The 21,499-nt window shown below is 34.5% G+C and overlaps 1 protein-coding gene across 3 annotated transcripts; it reads left to right on the top strand.

Annotated features, from left to right (window-relative positions):
- The first annotated feature begins 445 nt into the window (after positions 1–445).
- Positions 446–3,661, top strand: LOC145074025 (uncharacterized). Of its 3 annotated transcripts, none has more exons than XR_013691653.1 (4): positions 446–838; positions 1,265–1,533; positions 1,795–2,506; positions 2,813–3,661. XR_013691653.1 is itself a non-coding variant. In XM_079020471.1 (3 exons), the coding sequence occupies exons 1-3, from the start codon at positions 604–606 to the stop codon at positions 2,425–2,427; spliced, it is 1,137 nt and encodes a 378-aa protein (XP_078876597.1). In that variant the 5' UTR covers positions 446–603; the 3' UTR covers positions 2,428–2,643. The 3 variants fall into 3 exon arrangements, 1 of the variants encoding a protein (XP_078876597.1); XR_013691654.1 differs by having other exon boundaries at positions 2,806–3,661; XM_079020471.1 differs by lacking the exon at positions 2,813–3,661 and having other exon boundaries at positions 1,795–2,643.
- Positions 3,662–21,499: the final 17,838 nt, after the last annotated feature.

The following is a 21,499-nucleotide window of genomic DNA, read 5'->3' as shown; positions in this document are numbered from 1 at the left end:
AAGACAACCCTAGACAAATGCCTAGAACTAATTACAATACACGATTCAAGAACAAGTCTAAAGCACATATATGTATGCTATAGATTTAGCTTGAATCTTTATTTGATTAATCAGAAAATTATAGTGTCAAAACTAACAAGTAATAAAAAAAGATTTATGGTAGAATAAATTAAGCTCTAACCCACCGCTAAGGTGTTGTGTCCAACCTGTTCAATTCAAAACGTCACTTTCTCATATTTAAACCACCTCTATGCATGCTTTCATCGTCCATATATGTAGGCCCTGAAAGCTATGGAGAGTTTTCTTCTAATAATTCAAAGATAGTCAAACTTATGTAACTTTTTTACGTGTTAAGTTACACACACCCACGTCAATAAAAAAACACGAGACCTAATCGGTAATTAATTTCTATAAAATATTTTCTTTTGATCTTTGGTACGGATAAATGTATCATTCTTGTTACAGTTAAATTTTATTTTTCCTTTTTTTGTAATTTAGCATACATGTGCAACCTTTATATACCACGTATACGACTTGTCTTGTTCGAAGAAAGGGTTTGACAATTATTATACTGGTGTTTAAGAAGGTATCAGCCAACGGTTTATGGCAATAGGAGCAAGGACGATGAACCAAGAAGAAGAGATAAGAAACAAGAAGCAGCAAGAAGACGATGATGACGACCATGAAAACGACATGGTGATGCCAGGGTTTCGGTTTCATCCAACGGAGGAAGAGCTTGTTGAGTTCTACCTTCGCCGTAAGGTAGAGGGCAAGAGATTCAATGTCGAGCTCATCACTTTTCTTGATCTTTACCGATATGATCCGTGGGAACTACCTGGTATAAATCACTCTAGCTACACAACGAGTGTGTGTGTGTCTGTGTGTGAGTGAGAGTGTTTATATCTTTTTGATAATCTATTTAGTCAACTAATTATGTTCCATCGGTTGGATTATGTATTGCATCTTGTAATTCCATCATCAAAACATATTTGGATCCAATTCTTCTTCTTCTTCTTCATCGAGTCACTGTGTGTATGTGACATATCGTTAATTTATCCCTTCTCTTATCCACAGATGTACTATATATCTGGATTTATGTGATCGATCTATTCTTTCCTTTCATTAAATTACTTTGTCTTTCTTGCTCGATACTACAATCTATCCTAATTCAGATTCCACTCTTTCTTAATTACCAGTCTTTATGTTTAATTAGTGGGTTCATCTTAGGTCTAAAATTTGGATTTTGTTTTACACTGTGTTTCAGCTTTAGCAGCAATCGGGGAGAAAGAATGGTTTTTCTATGTGCCAAGAGATAAGAAGTATCGTAATGGGGATCGACCTAACCGTGTGACCACTTCAGGCTACTGGAAAGCTACCGGAGCTGATAGAATGATTAGAACCGATAATTCCAGATCCATCGGATTAAAGAAAACCCTTGTTTTTTACTCAGGAAAAGCTCCAAAAGGCATTCGAAGTAGTTGGATCATGAATGAATACCGATTACCCCATCATGAAACAGAAAGATTACAAAAGGTCTGTATACTTTGTTTGGTTTTCTAGATTTAAAAACCAAAATGAAAGCAGTAGGAACTCCAATATGAAACATAAAGATTACAAAAGGTCGAACAGCAATGATTAGAGTATAAAGTATAAACTATAACTCGTCTGCCAAGGTCACCGCAAGCTTTAAATGCGTACTTCTCTCTCTTAATTTAGAGACCAATATCACCGCTAGAATTAAATGCTTGCTAGTATGTAAATATATACGTGGTTTTCATGGTGTCGTTTTTGCAGGCTGAGATCTCGCTGTGTAGGGTTTACAAGCGAAGTGGAGTAGAAGACCATCCATCTCTCCCTCGTTCTCTCCAAACAAGGAGTACTACCTCAAGAACCTCAAATTATAATATCAATCAGCAATCCCAGAATTCTTCGAGTTTCAATTGTTTTGAAGGCCAATCTTCTCACAATACAGATAAAAAACCCAGTGATACAACCAGTTGCACCCCCACCGCCATTGTTGGAACTGCTCTCGGCCTTTCAAACCCTCTCAACTCCTCATACAACAATGTCATTGCCACCCCCTCTTCAACTATCTTCCCAAACAGTGTTGATGATCTTCCTAGAATTATCAGTTCTCAACGAGTTCTTGACACTTGCCCACCCTCTCAACTTCTGAATATACATAATTATCACCTCGGTGATTCTTCAAACTATTCTCCGCATCTCTTTAATAATATGCTTCCTCAACCACAACAGCAACTGCAACCACAACAACTGCAGCCACAGTTGAGCTCACAAGCGCTTCTTGCACTTAGTAATAACTTGCCAGGAGCTGGAGCTGCTCATGTGACATTTCCCGATAGGATTTGGGAGTGGAATTCGATGTTGAGTGAAGGAAGCAAAGATTTGACGGCGCCTTTCAAGTAATATTGCTCCTATATATGCATATAATTACGGAAGTTGCGTAATATGAACTTCAAAAAGACTTATTTTGTCAACTACTTTGGTACGTTATTTTATGTTTAAGGATCTCTAAGCTAATTAGGGTTTTGGATTTCAGTTTAACTGTAATTCGATTAATAAACTATATGTAACGTATTATCTTTAGTAGCTAGGTTATTTAACGTATTATTTTTAGTTATATTATATGTTCATCACATTCTAATATCCATGTCATGAAGTAAGTCATCATTAGATACTAACGCATATCATATCAAATATATTATGTTTCAAAGCACATAGTTCTACATGAACTTTTTTGTTAAACATTATATTGATTGTGCTAATTAAGATTTATTGTGTAAGCCTGCAGGTTTACCGCATAGTCTACAGACATGTTAAATCAGGTTCTATGGACTTGGATCGTATAAAGTATAAACTGCATTGATCTCGTATATATGAGCTTTTGCAAAAGTATATGAGACCGATATTGTTTCTCAATCGAGTTATGAGAATGATGTCAAAATTGGGGATTGTTTTAACTTTTTCTATCAAAAAGAGAAAAAAAAGTTTAATGAGTCCAGTGTGATAAAATTGGAGAATAATGACGTTATGACCTAAATTAAATATCAAACATAATGTTACATTAATCTTTCACATATTTTGTATTAGCCTTAAACTTATGTTAGGTGGGTTATGACTTTTTGTTGTTAATTATAGTGTCACCAGCAATTTATCATAACTCAAAATAACATAGTACAGCCAATTAATGGGAATTTAAAATACGGAGTATAATATAAATCATGTGGTATAGAGTACGTATTTGTATATATAATCAAATTTGATCTTGTAAACCACGAAATACGGCGGTCAAGAGAAATGCAACGCCCCAAAATCTCGGCAAAACATTAGTCTTGGAAGGCAGTGAAAAAACATGATCAGAATGAAGGAAAACATATGTTTTATTGGGTTTGTTCAGAGGCAGCTCACGATGAAGCAACCTTAGCCACACTAATAGCCTAACCTACATATAGCAGCTTGACTTGGGCAGTAGTACATGCACTCATATTTTGTCAGTTTTGGGAATCGCTCAAGATCTTTAACATCTATATATTTATACTCTCCAAAAGTAATATTTAAGTTTTGCGAAGCAAAATTTGTCCATAATTGTGAGAGTTTAATAGAAGAGTTGAATGAAGTAGTAAATTTATTTGTTAATTAATGGATTAAACTCTATTAAGACCATCCATAATTGTGAGTTTAATAGAAGAGTTGAATGAAGTAGTAAATTTATTTGTTAATTAATGGATTAAACTCTATTATAATGATATGTGACATTAACATTTAATGGATTTGGATTGATTTGGAGTTTAATGGTCATTGAATTTTTCAGTGGAAAAAAAAAAGTTTTAATTCTTAAATATATATTATAAATTAGCTTTTCTATTTTTCTATAAAATAGAATGCATTGTGGATGCCCTAAGAATTATTCCAAATTAAATTATTCTTTATAACCCACAAGCGTAAACAATAAAATATCAATACGAAAAATGAACAAATAATGTTCTTAATTAATACCAAAAGTGAACAAACAAGATTCATGATTATCAAACCTAGTTTGCAACCCTTATATTTTCTAACTCATATGCCAAAAACACTAACTTGAAAAACATTTCACAAAGAAAGTGAGGAAGTAGGATGAAATAAAGCATAGCGTGACATGATTATACTATAACATAGACTTGTTTAGTGGGCTAATAGAATGAAATGTAGGCCTACATGATGGTAATCATAACTTGTTATTAGTTATTAGTTTATGTCAAAAAGTCTGTCATAAGATTGTTTCCATCAAATCACGATATATAAAATTAAAATACATTGCTCAATTGTTATTACTTATGTCATTATTATTTTCAGAATCAAAAACAAACAAACAAACAAAAAATAAACTACTAGTTTTTCTTTAGTTTTTTCTTGTGATTTTCTATGAAACAGCAAAGATGGAAAAGATTTTGGCGGTAAGTAGGGTGGATGTGGTGGTGCTGGCCATTTATATGGGTGACAATCAACGTAATTAATGAAAGATCTTTATTCTCAATTATCATTATAAAATGATATTTGTTAATAACAGATGATAATATAGGGTCATATCATATAACAAGTAAACACTAATTGATTATTTATTAAGTAATATGATTATTAATATATTAAATCGTCACTTGTATTGAATTGGGGAATTATTATTTTTAAGAAAAAAAAATAATTAAAGATATCATAACTAGTTACATATGATCATATAGTATGATTATAAGATTATGTACAACATATGGACCTATAGAAGACCATTTAATATGTTGTCTACGTAATATATGAAAGAGTGATGTGGAAAGCACTAACTCTCTCTTCTTCATCTTAGAACCGTCCATGCCTTCTTACAAGGCATGGTTGGTTACTTTTTTAACTTCTTCTTAACCATTATGTTTCTTGCAATACTTCAACTCGTTTAATGAAAGCAGGCCTTTCATTTAGGTGTAGGACTATATGAAGGAAAGATGATACCTTAACTAGTTTATTTGTTTCTTCCTTTTCCTTTACAAAAGTCGAGAGCATATAACAAAAGTCGAGAGCATATATCGTCCCCTATCCTCTTTCTAGCAAATTGTCTTGTGTAGTTTTTTATGCTTTATTGTTCTCCTCCTGAAGACTTATAAGTCTTAGAGGCTTTATTGTTCTAACTTGCATCTTTTCCATCTTCATCAACATTCTAGCATCCCCTTCAGGATTCAAAGGATTACAAAGTTTGTTATATTTTTACCTCATCTATGGTTGTTTTTTTTTTCAATCTTTGCAAGTAGCTCCTTTGGTGGGAATAAAACGATTTTATGTTGTTCAAATATTAAGTCTTTTGTTACTAATATTGTGTTTTTGAAATAGTTTTTAATTAACATCCCAACAATTGGTATCTGAGCCATCTTGCAAGCTTGGTTAGAATTCGTGATTATTTGGATAATCTTGGTTTTTAAAAAATATGGATAGCTTGTTTTTTTTGTTAAAACAAGTTCGCACATATTTTCTATGATAACTTTATAACTGTTAGTTTTTGTGACAAAATTTTACATGTATTTTTTTTCACTTAAAGTTGTCTTAGAAAAACAAAGTTTTTTATGTATTAATGCATTTTAAAGTACATAAACAAGCCATGAACCTTATTTTGTCTAGTTGTTTGTGATGATTCATTAAAATGGTTGTAATATTCTTTTATTCATATGGTATGTACTAATAAATAGTTGGTTTTCATCTTTTTTATTCTGTATGTAATAGATTAGTATTAGACAAGTTTTATTTTATATGAGATATAACAAGATGAAGATGATGACCATTTTTGAAGATCCATTGTGCTACCCACGGTTTTACAAGAAACGAGCATGAAGAACAATATGAAGATTTTGGTTCATTTTGTCCTTTATAAAAGGACACGACTCTTTTATGTTGTCTCATAAAAGTTTCATTAAATCATATGTAACGACCCAAAAACCCTTCCATTAACGATGTTAGTTTTCCATTACTCAGATATTAAATGTTGTAAAGTTACTTCAGTTTTAAGAGTATATAATAAATAAATTAAATCAAAATGGTGTTATTTAATATCTAAAGCAATTAATCAAAATTTAAGAGGAATATAATTTAGTTAAATTAATTTGGTTGTATTTAAGGTAATTATCAGTCATTAAAAGGTTTATATGGAGTTGAGGGGCTGACGTGTAGTTTTATGAAACTTAATTTATTAAAGAAAGTGAATTAGGGTTAAATGAATTAATTTGAAATAACTTGAGGGGTAAAGAGTGAAAATTTGCTCAAATAACTATCATTGCTATTAGATCCATGGGTTTATGACATCTAAATGGGATTCGTCCTTTTTTTCATGTGGCCTATAACGCACACATCAAACACAATCATCCATTTTTTTCTTGAGTTGCAATCGACGATCATAAGGACGAAAAAAACGAATGCAATGTTGAAAAGCAGCGAGGCAGCAAAGGGAGTGAAGATAGGGGAAACTTAGGATTCTTGGCTGTATTTTGATCTTCATCAGGTGAGCGAAATCATATCCCTAATATGTTCCTAGCGAATTAGAGTTATAATCATTCATCATGTCATCATTGATGACCCTTACAACTGCCATAGGTGAACCGCAACACCACCATGACATAGTAGATGTGGTGTCGCCGAATTCCAATTCTTAGGGATGTATTTGTAATATGTTTTTCTGTCAAAATCATGCTTAACCATACCCTCACATGTTGGGTTTGATGAATACGTCAAGGTGTCAGAATTTCTCAATGTATGTGTAATTATTTGTTCAAATAAACATCAAAGTTTAGCCTTAAATGTTACCTTCTTTTCTAGCAATATATATAACCATGCATGAGAAACTTTATACATTGTTAAGTTGCTAGAAATTTTGTAACAAAAATGCACCTTAAAGGATAAGATGATAAGGAGATCATATAAATAATAACTCGAATGATAAAAGAGGTCAAAGAGATTATTGATGTAAAGTTATGAAGATAAAGAGTTAAGTCACAATGTAGTTGTCATACATGACTATATAACCTAATTGAAAGAATGAGAAGATTTAAAATTCACATTTTAGTCTCATTCAACCAATTACCATGTGTAACATCTAGTTTTAGGATGTTTCTTATATAGGGATTCTGGACCATAATTTGATAGAGTAAAGGTCTTTGGATTCAAGAGAATAAATTTTAGACTTATTGGATGTTTATAATGTTGGTTAAGTGATTTAATCCATTAATTTCTTCTTTAGAGCCAAAGGGGTAAAACAGGAAAAATGATATTTTGTACTTTTATATGTATTATTAAATTAAGTTATGTATGATTTAATCCAAAAGTAAGTGGATAGATTTTTGTAGCTTTTTAATACCTTCACGTGCATATAAAGATCTTCAAAAATAGATTTAGAACGAAGAAGTTATGATTGTTTGAAGATGAAGCTGAAAACCAGAAAATCGGGAATTTATCAGAAAGCACGGAGTGCCCTTTGAAAGCGTTGGGCACCCTTGGCCAAGTAGGTTTCACATTTTTATAGTTTTTGGGATTTTTAAAGGAAATAAATCCAAAGGACTTCATAATTTTCAACCTCCACATGCTCTAAAACACCTCTAATGAAACCCTAGCCACCTTTGAAGTGTTTGGAACTCATCATATCTCCTAAATCCATTTTGGTACTCTCTTAATGTCGATTTTGGTGCTTTCTTTTGGTGTATTATGCTCTAGAAGGAAGAAGAAGAAGAAGAAGAAAGACCGGTCTTTGAAGCTATACATTTGAAGTATTCTACCTTGATTCACATCCTAGAACTTTGTAAGTCATAAAGTTCCAAGCTTTATTGTGTTTTATCTTCATATATTTGAATATATTGGGTTTTAGTCCATTTTAATGAGTTTTGGTCCTTTGGTGGCTTGTTACATAGAGTTTATAAATCTCTTGATCTTTCGATTGATATTGGGATAATATATGGTCATTTTGTGGAGTAGAGAGTGCATACCATAGATGTCTTTACTCCATATATAATGAAAGACGCGTATTTAGTCATTTATCAACTTAGGATTTTAGATCTTAGAAGTTCACGGCCTTATAATGGATAAAGTTGAAAACATTATCCGTTTAAACATCATGTAAATTCATATCTAAAGGTTGGAGACTTCGACTTAACGAATTAAGTTGAGAGAGATGCATTCTTGGTCCCTTTGAGACTTAAAGTCTAGATCTTGGTTGTTCGGACCATCCTAATAGATAAAGATGGAAACTTTATCCATTATGAAGCTATTATACCAAATCTGATGTTTTTAGCCTTGGTCTTTATGGATTAAGCACTTAATAAAGAAAATTATTTCAAAATGAAACCACGATGTGGGCAAGGAAGGCCCACAACATGGTGGTGAGACTCATCACGATTGTTTTGTCATTTGATAACCAGGTGTGGCTAGCACTTAGCCACAACATGGAGATCTGTTGAGTTAAATTTGTCCTTTGACCTTTTGACCAGTTTGACTTTTGGTCAAACTTTGGTAGAATTGAGTATTTGGCTAAGTAATGGTCTCGGTTTGGCATTAGGTAGCTTAAGTTAGATATTTTGTTGTTGAGGTAGATGTTGAGCTTCTGTTGAGTAGTGTAGGTAGGTGGTCTTCTCATTATACCATGGGAGGACCATTGCAAAACAACCATGTGAGGACCATGGCAACCGCACGGAAGACTATGGGAGGACCATAGCAAATAAGACAGCAGGAGGACTGTAACGATGTGTGATTGTAAGATTATAGGATGACCATAGCATTCACACGTTCTATATTGTTATGTACGGTATGTGGTATCTTGGGGTAATCACTAAGCTTTGTGCTTACATTTTTATGTTTAAATGTTGCATGTTTTCTTATATTAAAGGAAGGGCACCGATCGATTGCAATGCATCCATTGGAGATTTCTACACTTAATAACTCTTATGTCGATACTCTGACAAATGTTTTGAATCAAACAGTTTTATTTAGATCTTTGAAGTTGTAATTAGAACAAATGCTTTTATTTTTAAATGAAAAATGGTTTGAAATTTGGGACATTATAAGTTGGTATCAAAGCCTTAGTTTAAGGGATTCGGACACACTCTATAATGTGTCTGAACTCAAACTGACGACTATATGATTTATTTTTTTTACATAAACATTTTTGAAAAGTTTTTACAAAAAGAAAAAAATGCAATGTGTGCAATCAGGCGAAGCTCAAGTAAGTGATTATCATAATAGCTATACATGATGATATGTTATATGTGCTATAGAATGATATTCATACTAGAAGTTAGAATAAGGATATGTTCGGGGTTGCATGCTAGAATGCATGCTTCGGAGAGATGCCATATGTGAGTGATATGTGAACTGTTATAAATGGATGATAGTGACTATACTAAGGATCTTCAGGAATTGCATGTTAGGACTGCTTGATTTTTATATTGCCTAATTGTCTGATGGTTTTGTTGCTCTAATGTGCTTACTTTGTGCTATGTGAGACCTATATTAACTTTAACTAACTATTAAATGAATATGTTAGGTTGGATGCCACAAAGATTAAAAAATTTTATAATTCTTGATTTAGCTCTATTACATAGCTCTTGTTTGAGTCAAATCGTTTTAGAGCAGGATCTTTCTGTCGAAGATTGTTTAGTTTTTGTTGCTTGTGATTGTATTCGTAATATAGTTAGATGACATTGGTAGAAGTTTCTTATGAACCTAATATCCGGGTGTGGTGGGAATTCCTAGTAACCTAGGAAGACTTTGGTTCTATTGTGTAGCTCTTGTTTACTCGTTCGAGTGCGGGTAGTGGTCATGAGTAGTAACTTGGGAATCTTGAGTCAGTTCTTGGGACGAAAATGGAAAAGTGTGGAAGTTAGTATGCGCCCAATACTATCGGTAGCACAAGATTCGTATGTGGAACATGAAGAGTCGAAAAGGTTTCTAAGGAGCTGGTTGAGGGTAGATAGCAAGGTTTGGCACCATGATGGGTTGCAGTATGTTTTCGTCCTTATCAGCCTTTTTGGTTATGGTTGTTCATGATGTAGACGAACCTGGTAATTGTTCGGGCCTTAATAGGCCTATGAGATTGGGTCTGAATGGTGAAATTTTGTCTGAGTTAATAGATTCTAAGGTTTAGATGGTCTTGTTCAAAGTAATGCAAGTTTGATTCGTGGGACTCAAGTAAGAAGCGACTATAACGGTCGACTTGAGGATTGTAGCTTGGAGCTGAGTGGCCGACCGATAGTTTGGGATGTCGTTTTCTATGACAGGGCTATGTTCCTCTAGCCTCTTGTGTTCGAGGGGAAGAGATCATATTCAATGTAATCAATAGAAGAAATTGTAGGATTTTCCCACATCAGTCATTTCCACAAAGGAGTAAGGTTCGGTTCACTGTGAATCGTTTCCGTCTTGTACAAAATGGGTGTTAGAGACTTGTTTGTAATTCCAGTTTGTTAGCCACGATGAAAGCCATGTTGCAATTCAAATTTGTGATCCATATTGAGAAGAACAGGTGCCTTTAAGGAAGCATTGAGTGATATGTTTTATAGGTTATAAATCTATGCATGAGGCGGAAAAATACATAACTCTTAAGTTCACATGCAACCTATTTAGATCTATGTTTTCTCTATTGATAGAAATAAACTATGAACATCAATAACCCTAACAAACCCTAGGTAATTTCGAAAATACAAGAAAGTTAGGCCTTGGAAAGCAAGTACCAGAAATATAATGTCTCTAATGGTTTGTACACAAACCCTAGTAACAAAAAGACTTGAGGAAAAAGGAGTGGAGAAGGAAATTTCATTATTCAACCTTCTATCTAGTGAAGACCATGAAAATAATGAGTCAAGGGGTCGTATTTATAACTATGGGATCACAAGGATAAACCCTAATTTGAATTTTAAAATAATAACATTTTAATCTATTCAAATCCTTATCCTTATCAGCAATCAAGAATATTCCAGAAACCCTAAAACACTTCAAGAAATCATCCAGCCCTAGAAACAATCTAGAATTGCCTTTATTGTTCAACTATTAAACAATTACAATTCAGCCCTTGCACTTTTAATTAATTCTGATTAATCCCAAAATTAAATCCAATTAATTTATGATTAATTATTAATTAAAAATGTTATTTCTAATTAATATATTAATCTCATAATATATTAATAAATCATTTATTGATATTTGTTAATCATATGATAAAACAATAATCAACCTCTCTCTCTCCAAAAGTTATTTTACACAATTACTAGTCCTGAGGGCAACTTAGAAAAGACTTTGCTTCCAATTGCATCTTTATACCAATTTAGTTATGATTTTAGACACCTTAATCCAATATTGTCCCACTTGAATAAGTATATAACTACAACTGTCAGTATAACCACATAACAAAGACTGTTTTCCAAAGTTATTGTCGAACTCTGATCCAATTAAACATTGGCCCTAAGATAAGTGATAAAATCTCCCTTCATTCTATAAGATATCATATGGAAATGAGACATATATTAGATTTAATCTCATAGTCCAAGATTATGTTTCCCGATTTTCTGATTACAACAACTGAATTCAAATTACTCATTAAACAGTCAATTTAGTCCATGCTTGGCCAAGCACTTCAAATGTCGACAACAGATCATTGAGAGGCCCAAAGATATCGCTTTTCTTGTTAAGAAAAAGGAACGAATAAACTTCCACTTATAAACTTGTCTCTTTTACTCAACAAACCATACACGACACTACGTTTTACTACATCATGTTACTGATGCGTTTTCGCAATACCAATGCATAACTGACTTGTAAATTACAACTTATATATCTCCATTTAAAGAATAAAAGATATTATCATCTCAAGATTACTTGTGATAAAATCCATGAAGTAATTCTCTGATCGTAGGTTTATCCAATACTCAAAAGCTCCATTTTCTAAGTAGTCGTGAATATCATAGCAATCCTATTATAATATCCAGTCCCTATGGACAATCTACAAGTTATTCAAGATAGTCTTAATTTAGTTCTTACTTCCAAAAGTATGAGCGACTGTGGAATTTTGAATAATCAAATAATTCAGGAAGTAAAACATGCAAAGTGAAACACAATAATAAACCAATGCACTATGGTATGATACTTATTGAATATAAATAAATCCTTATTATTTAATCACCATAACAATTATGAATTTATTCATTGTATAATGCTTTGAGTAATCAACTAACCACTTGAATTAAATAACATCAGTCATGTCATATTAGGAACATGCATACTATGCCTCTCTATAGTCCTTCCTTTGTGAACAGATCAACTGGACATTACTCCAATGATGCCCATTTCACCATTCCAAATTCCTATCATTATCAAAGATGTGGTGGAATTCCAACTTTACATGGATTGATCTTCTATGCTATCGAGATTCCAAAGTCTCAAAGAATGAGTCTTCGATATTACAGAACATTCCACTGGAACTTTTTTACTAGAAATAATTCAATGGCAATGAAGTTTCAAATTCAAGTTACACTCTTTAAACACCTTTCTATCATTAAACTTTCCAACTCACATGTAGATATTACAAGCATCTCCCATTTTGGAAACATTTCCATATGACCATCAATTCTGATCTAGGATCTTCTTAATCCAGAATCATTTCATTATGGTCCATCCTAAATAATATCAATATATCAAATTTCCTATGTTGAAACATTTTAACATGATATTCATATATGTCTTCGACTAAGTCCTATTATACTATATGATCAAAACCTTCAAATTTGAAATGAAGTATGAGTGCCCTCTCCATTAAGTCTACTATAGTGAAACAATTCTAAAACTTTGCAATTTTCAAATTGTAGACATTGTTCTCTACAAACAATATTTTCAACATGTCATACTAGCATAAAAATTATGCTCCAACTAGCTTTGACATGTACCCATAAATCAACTGGACTTCTAGAAATCGATAACATTGAATTTCTTACATAAGTATAGATTTCAGTTACTCGATGCTTCGATAAGTCTCCAACTAGATTTCTTAAGCTTATACACCTTAATTGGATAACATATGTGTAACACCTGTTTCATGTATGAGTTAATTTTAAATTTTGAATTTTCATTTGTGGGTGGCCACAACATGGTGGAAGCTTCACGACAGCATGGTAGTTCCTTTTTTTATCACGGTAATGTAATGACTGCCACGGCATGGGCATGTGTTGCCACGACATGACAACTGTTTTTGGAGAAAACCCTAATTATTGGGCTTTGGTCCCTATTTAAAGGATATGATGGCTAGGGTTTTTGATCATTCAGCCTCCAACAGTCCCTTATGCAAACCCTAATTGGTTCTTTCCTCCTTCAATTCTTTTTGAAGAATCTTGTGGTGTTTTTGGCCTTGTGAAGGAGAAAGAAGCCTTTTGGTGTGGCGGTTCACCTTGCAGGCAGCATCTTCATCTTCTAGCATACCTTTTGGACCTTGGTGAGTTTCCAAGACTCAATATTTATACTGTTAAGTTGCTATATCTCTAGATGTGTCCCTTATTCTTCATGTCTTGGTGGGTTGGGATGGTGATATCTCATAAAGTTTGTAACTTTATGAATCCCTAGGACATTTCGGGTGTTTGATGCCTTATATTTGATGGAAGATGGGTTTTGGTGTCATGCATGAAGTCTTGGTAAAAAAACCTTATTTTGACCTAATCTAATTTTGGACATGCATTGGACATGAATTTCTGTAAAGAACAGATTTTTATATCGGTGTTGGTGTGGAACTAATCGACAAGGAATTTTCAAAATTTAGTGCTTAACGATTAAGTCCATTTTATGTTTTGCTTTTATTGGATCTAGGGTTTGAGATCTTGATCTCTTGGAGCGTCTTAAGGGATAAAGTTGAAAACTTTATCCATCTAAACCATGGGAAGGACCAAATATGAGCTTTGGAGCTCTTGGAATTGAAGAAAACGGCTTAACCCATTAAGCTATTAAGAACCCAGTGCCCACGGTGTGACCTTAGGTCACCACAGCGTGGTGTTTAGGAAATCCCCATCTATGTTGTAGTTTATGGGCTACAGCATGGTCATGAATGGACACGACGTGGCAGTCGGCTGAAGTCAAATTCTACCGTTGACTCTTGACTAGAGTTGACTTTTGGTCAAATTCCTAGTTTTTGGAAAGAGTGTTAAGGGTTTACCTTGTGTAACTATATAAGTATTGTATAGCATCTATATTTTCGGAAATGAGAGTAGTAGTAGTTAATTATCATCTGAGAGGTTAGTCTCTTTACTGTACTCGTAGGTCGAAGGCACCAATGTCGGCCCACAGGATTATGTTTATAAGATGATAGTTGTCTTTGTGACATTTGCTAATATGCTTATATGTGCTTGTTGTTTTGTGACTCTTGCTGATATGCATGTATGCTTTATGTATGTGGGATGGAATAGACATGGGGGTGAAATAGAACCGTTCGGTTGAAAGATACCAATTGAGTTGAAATAGAATCGAGGGTGAAATACACCCATTCGGTTGAAAAACAATGTTTGACTTGAAATAGACTCCGGGGTGAAATAGACCCGGGGGTGAAATAAACTCGTTACAACTTCGAGTTGATATGTATGTAGCGGTATATGGTATTTTAGGGAACTCACTAAGCTTTGTGCTTACGGTTTCATGTGTATTTTTTATGGAACTTTGGGTTCCAAAGGGAAGAGCTTGACAGGATTGCATCACATCCACCAGTGTTGTAACGTCCCAAAAATTAAGACCAAAAATTTTTATTTTTTATATTCATAAAATTGCCATCCAAAATGATATGATAAAATCATAGTGAAATCAGAGTGTGTCAATAAATATCCAAGTAGATCAGAGTCATATAAATTGCAGAACAATGTGATGTGTGTAATGCAATCATCCACCCTCTTCCCTTTCAAACCAGAAGTACCTGAAATATAAACTGAAAGCCGTAAGCACAATGCTCAGTGAGTTCCCTAAAATACCACATACCATACATATCAAACATATAATGGGCCCTGCCCGGCATCGAGTCCCACTCGAAACAGATCTTTCAGTCATCAAGCCCCGCCTGGAATCGGGCCATTCCTGATACATATACAAACACATAAACACATGCAAGAATCACAAAGATAAATAGCATACAATATAATCATCAATCCCCGCCCGGTATACATATAAACACATAACACATGCAAGTGTCATGTAGACAACTAGCATCCTAACAATAACAAACCATAGGCCAGTATTGGTGCCTTCGACCCGCTAAACACAATGAGGAAACTCACCTCAAGCTGTTGAATCTCTCAAATAAGATATTGATCCGCTGCTTTGGAAAATCCTCGCGCTAACACCAAAAAATAATATCCAATTAATAATTGGATCCCAACCCATAATCAGGAATCTAAATTACGTGTCCAACATCCAGGGTAAAATACCATTTTACCCTTTTCTTACTTGGTCCAACCATGGCCCAACCCATTTACTCAAAAGGCCCAAATTTCTAAATGGCATCTTAAGGCCCAATATGGCCCAACTTTCTAATTGGGCCCAAAAACCATCATGGGCCTAAATTCAAGAAGCCCATAGCCTAGAAATCGCCAAAAGTCAGCAATCTAATGACCCAATCATGGCCTAAACCCCAAAAGCCCAAAATATGGGGTGTACTCAGGCTTACACTTAGCATACTCCATATGGGGCCAGTATGTGTGACGTACAAGTTGGGTATGTCCAGCGTACTCCACAAACAACCAAATCAACTCATTAAGCACTTAATCGGTTAAGCCAGCATGCCAAACTCTCAGATCTGGTCCTAAATGGTGACTTAACACGTAAAGTTTGTGATAACCCCCAATAATAATACCTTAGCAACTCTTAACACCTCTTTGCTTGTAAAGGACTCTTTAAAACAGACTCTAGGAAACTAGGGTTTCACTTTGGCTTGCTTAGAAAAAAAGCAACCAATATGAGAGGGGAACGAAGAGGAAAAACTGACGACAAGGTTGGGATCCTTAAGGGGGTTGGTGTTGGGCTCCTAATATAGTAGGAGTAGGGTTTGGTTTTCTTCTTGGATAATTATTTGGACACTAAGTAATTATCTCTAAAAAATTGAATTTCAAAATTTTCACTTTAAACCCTTGAGATCTACAAGTTTCAATTAATGTATTATACACTAATAAATTAACAAGTTATATCCTCATAATCTATTTTGTAAATTAAATCTTAGATTTTTTGCATGTAACCCAAAATGACCATGTTATTAATAATAATATTACCAAATTGTTTTGACTGTGAGCATACTTCGAACAGTACCCACAAAGGTGTGAAAAGAAGGTATTACTTCATCTAGCATCTAGGGTGTGTGTGGGGCGGTTTGGTTTAGTTATTGGTCAAAACCGAACCATAACCATTACAATTGGTTAATGTATCTTGATAACCATTATATAGCGGTTAATATTGGTTTTGGTTAACGGTTTTAGTCGGTTAATAGTTATGGTTAATGGTTAATATCGGTTAACCAAAATGGTCAAAGATGACATAAAAATAAAAACAATTTTCTCTTAAAATTAAAAAAACATAAAGTCTATCGTTATAAAAAGTAAATGATTGTGTGTGTATATAATTGCATTGATTGAAGATTACTTATCATATCTAACTCAAAACAATTACCCTTTAAAATTTCAATTCCTAATACAATTACATACCATATATTTAATATTATATTATATTAAAAATATTTATTAATATTATTGGTTTGATTTGGTTTATAATGGTTCTGTTTTAGATGAAAACCATAACTGAACCATATGTATTCGGTTAATCAAAATTAGAAACCGAACCATATCTTTTAGTAATGGTTCAGTTATATCGGTTAATTTGATTATGGTTCGGTTTTTTGGTTAATATGCTCACCCCAATCTCATATGACTCATCGACACAATATGCAACGATGTTAGGGTATGTTCATGTAACTAATTACTTTCTTGTTAATTAAAATATCAATTCATTTGCGTAACCTCCAGTTCGAGAACGTTTCTTAATTCAGGATTAGAGGGTTGTAATGCGACCATGTAAAGGTTTTGAGCTTCAATGGAATGAAGTTTAAACTTTATTGGAAGTGCATGATGGTGGATGAGTGATCTAACCTTAGATTGTTCAATGGAAGTTGAGGGGTAAAATGGGAAAGGTTATGTTTCAAGCTTCTTGCATAAATTAAGGATTTTAGTTTGAAATGTATTTATTCATAAGTGACAAAATAAAATTACAGAGCTCTTCCATACCTTTCCGTGGATATAAATCTCATCGAAAATGGAGTTAAAACGAAGAACTTATGATTGTTTGAAGTTAAGTTGGAAAAGGGAGTCTGACAATACGTTAGGCGTACAACAGGAGTACATTGGGCATACTGGCTGAGGGAAGTCGTGTTTTTGTGAGGTTATGTTGGGCATAACAAAAGGTACGCAAGGTCTACTGCTGCAATAACAAAAACCCTAGTTTCATGGTTTTGATACCTATTTAAGGACTCTAACCCCTTGGGGTCCTTTCTAACATCAGCACCCACCCTATTGAGCCTCCAACTCGAAACCCTAGCCCCTAGAGAAAATATTGAGCCTTTTTATGTTTCTTGGGTGCATTTTTTGAAGAAATAAAAGTCCAAGCATGTTTATTTTTCAAGCTAAAGCTTATGGATCCAAAGCCTACATTGCTTTTCTCAACTCCAGAAGGTATATGGTTTGAAACTTGATGATTCACTTGTTAGATCTAGCTAATGTTGGGTTTTATGAGCTTTTTGATCCAAAACCTTGGTCATGTACTACTCCATACCATTTGAGTTGACCTTTCAAACGTTTATAAGTGCTTGGTGTCATAAAGATGCAAACTTCATCCTTTCCTTTCACCCATGAATGAGTTCTGCAGTTTTTGGTGATGTTAGAAGTTGGGGTTTTAGGATTACGCTCTCTTTAGCCAATGTAAAGGCATAAAGTTGGAGACTTTATGGATTAGAATTCCCTTTAGGGTCAGATCTAAGTTTGGGGTAAAGTATCTTAATGATTAAGAGCTTAAAAGATAAGGTTTGAGTTGATGCCCCAATACTGAGCGTAAATTTGGCTACGCACAGTGTAGTCAGCTGGGAACTCGTTTTCTGGTGTTGTGGTCTACGCCCATCGTAGAGCCTTGGTACACCGCGCATAAAAGTCAACAATTTTGACTTTTGACTTTTAGAGTAAATGTGACTTTTGGCCAATTGGTGAGGGTTTTGTTCTTAGAAGGGGCAAAATGGTCTTTTTCCCAAATTATGGATTAGACTTGGTTTGGGACCAGTTGAGTTTGAATAATTACCTTAATTGCTATTTAGGGTTATTTGGTGTGATTAATAGCTGGAGTCTTGTTCCGGCAGTTCGAGTGTGAGTTTATCAGTCTTCTGTGTGAGGTGAGTCTTCTTACTATACTTGCATGTGTGGTAGTATACATGTCTTTACCAGTTGGGTCTTATTTGATACTTACTATGATATGTGTTACTATGAGTATTGAGACTCCAGGTTGTCACTAGGGTTTCTAATAACCCACAGGGTGTGTTGTTTTCCCACTAAGGCTTCTGTAGTCTCCAAGGTTGTTGATAACCCATAGGGCGTGTTGTTTGCCCACTAAGACTTTAGGTAGTCTCCACGGTTGCTGATAACCCATAATTTTTATTTGTGGTGTGTTGTATGTGGTATTTTGGGGAACTCACTAAGCTTTGTGCTTACAATTTGTGGTTTAAATGTTTTCAAGTTTACTTATATTAAAAGAGGGGTGTGGCTCGATTGCATCGCATCCATAGGAGATTTGTGCACATGATAAATTTTGACGATAATTTGATAAATGTTTTGAGTTAAATGGATTTATCTAAGATTTTCGTAGTTGTGAACTGGATAAACACTTAAATTTTTAAATGAAAATTTTAAGTTGAAATTCAGGGCGTTACAATTTGGTATCGGTGCCTTGGTTTGAGGGAATTGGGAATACTCTCAGGTGTGCCTGAACTCAAACTGGATAATTAGTAAAATTTTCTAAAAGAATACAATTTTTAAAAGAAAAAGGGTTTTAAGATAAATGAGGTGCGATGTGTGCAATCAGTCGAACTCAATGTAAGTATTTCCCAAAATGCCCACACGTGTTTTATGATTGATGCTTGTTATGAGTATATGTGGATTTCATGATAGATTAGGGTTAAGGATCTGCTCGGTGTTGCATGGTAGGATGCCTAATTAGCAGAGATGCCTTATACCTTTTGTGTCAACTGGTAGTGATGCATGCTAGTGACTAGAGATCTTTAGGAGCTTCTGAGATAGGATTTCCTGATTGTGCAATGCTTTTAGTTTTAGATAATCGGATGCTGCTTGCTTTGTGTTTTATTGGCCTCATATTTGTGTAAGTTAATTGTTGCACGAATATGTTAAGTTACATTCTGCAAAATTTGAATAATCTTTGAGTAATTGGTTTGACACCCTATTGTGCAGCTCTTGTTTGAGTCTAATCATTGTATCACTGGCTCTTTTAGTCGAAAGATCATTTAGGTTTTGTTGCATGTAATTGTATTCATGAAGTAGTTAGCTGACATCGAAGGGAGTCCTTCAACAACTTATGGCAGGGTGAGGAGAGAATCCTAGGAGATCCTAGAAAGCATTTTAGTATGAGTTGTGCACTGTTTAGTAGATTTTGGAAGGTATCATTATGAGGAAGTGACTTAGAGAATTCGAGATGATTCTGAGGAAAGTAGAGATATGTGTGGAAGGTAGTATTGGGCTCATACTACTGAAAGCACAGGATCCGTACTCAAATCAAGGGAAGTAAAGGAAATTCTAAGGAGCTAGTTGAGGGTAGGAATGTGGTTTGGCGCCAGGAATCCATTGCAGCATTTTAGTATTTATCATCCTTTCGTTTATGGTTATCCGGGATAAATACGTGTCTGGTGATTGCTTGGGCCTTAGTGGCCATGTCAGTTTGGGAATGAATGGTGTAGATCTAGATGAGTAGTTGATTTTGAGGTCTTGGGGGCCTTGCTTGAGGTAGTGTGAGTCTGAGTCGCAAGACTCAAGAAGGGAGCAATTGGAATCAGCGGCTTGAGGATTGCAACCTGAGGTTGAGTGATCGGCCGATGACTTCTGATTTCATTTTCTATGACAAGGTTCTGTTCTTCCAATTTTCTGTGTTGAGCGAAAGAGAGAGCAAGCGTATGATTTCAGAATTTGGAGGAAGACCTAATGGGGGAACTAGATGGTTGCGGTATTAGCGACAAAAGTGGAAATGCACAAAAGGATTGTTATGTTTTGATCACCTTGATATATTTCATATGTCAAAAGAGATTCATTTTCGTAGAGATTGTACAAGATGAGAACAAGGGTATACCTTATTTGAGTTTAGTTAGAGCGTGTTTTAGTAGGTTGTTCCAGATGATCAGGGGAAGTGAATCAAGAATAACAAATTTTGTTTTATATGTTGTATCTCAACTGTGAAAATGATACCTCTTTTTTATGATTAATTCTCACGATGAAGTGATGGTTAGGGATTTAGAGGTGAAGTATGTGGTAATCCAATTGTTCCTAGATAGACAATTGGTGCTATGAATGGACTATCAGAGTTATTGCTTGTGCATTGCATGGGGTTTCTGATGATAGAGGCAGTTATGATTAGGAAGTTTCAGAGGTCTCCATCTGAGATTCAGAATGTCTAAGGTTGTTGGATATTTATCTGGGAGATCATCTTGCATTATGTTATACATTTCAAGAGTCAGGGATGGTATGTATCTAGTTGAGCCAATTTGAAGTGTGGTTTGTTTGTAAGTTGGTGATAATTTGAACCCAAGTGGGGGAGAACTGGGTATGCTACTTGGAAGATCATCAACATGTTCGGGTTTATGGTTTTAGAAGAATGGGTTGCAGGGATTGGCAGTTCGGGTATGTGAGACGAGGGAGCATAGAAAGTTTCCATCATATGTATGTTCTTAGAAATACATGAGTTGTCTTTATGGTAGGAAGTTTTTGGTCAAGGAGCTCGTTGTAGTCGATGGTTCCTTCAGGGATGTCGATGATCTAATCAATAGGTGGTTAGGTCACTTGGGTCGAGTATCAATGGTTGAAGGATTTGTTAGCTCGATGTATAGATTGCTACCTATAGTCTAAGATAAGCAGTGGTTGACCTCTCAACTTTAGAATCTGGTATATGTAGTATCGTATGGGTCTAGTTCAGTAGAAATTGGATTGTTGTCAGTGTATTCTCGATCGTTGGTTGCTTCTCATTCATCTTCAATAGTTAGTATGCTTTTAACGTTTAGAGTTGTACAAGTTGAAGGTCAACGGACATGACAACCTATTGTCATGTTCTGTATATGGTATATCTTGGCTTCTGGGTACGTTTGGCAAAAATTAATAAATTATGGAATTATTGTCTATAGTAGACTCGGGTTTGATTCGATAGTAAGTAGAGCATTGAAGCAATTATC

Source organism: Lactuca serriola, chromosome 9 (genome assembly GCF_051521515.1).
Source record: "Lactuca serriola cultivar US96UC23 chromosome 9, Lser_US96UC23_V15, whole genome shotgun sequence".
NCBI classification, from domain to species: domain Eukaryota; kingdom Viridiplantae; phylum Streptophyta; class Magnoliopsida; order Asterales; family Asteraceae; genus Lactuca; species Lactuca serriola.
Note: the sequence above shows the minus strand (reverse complement) of the source record. Positions and strands in the feature narration are given on the sequence as shown.

Coding starts and splice junctions, on each gene's coding strand:
- LOC145074025 (XM_079020471.1), top strand. CDS start 604: ATGGCAATAGGAGCAAGGACGATGAACCAAGAAGAAGAGATAAGAAAC. Junction 839..1,264: donor TGATCCGTGGGAACTACCTG/GTATAAATCACT, acceptor ACTGTGTTTCAG/CTTTAGCAGCAATCGGGGAG. Junction 1,534..1,794: donor AAACAGAAAGATTACAAAAG/GTCTGTATACTT, acceptor TCGTTTTTGCAG/GCTGAGATCTCGCTGTGTAG.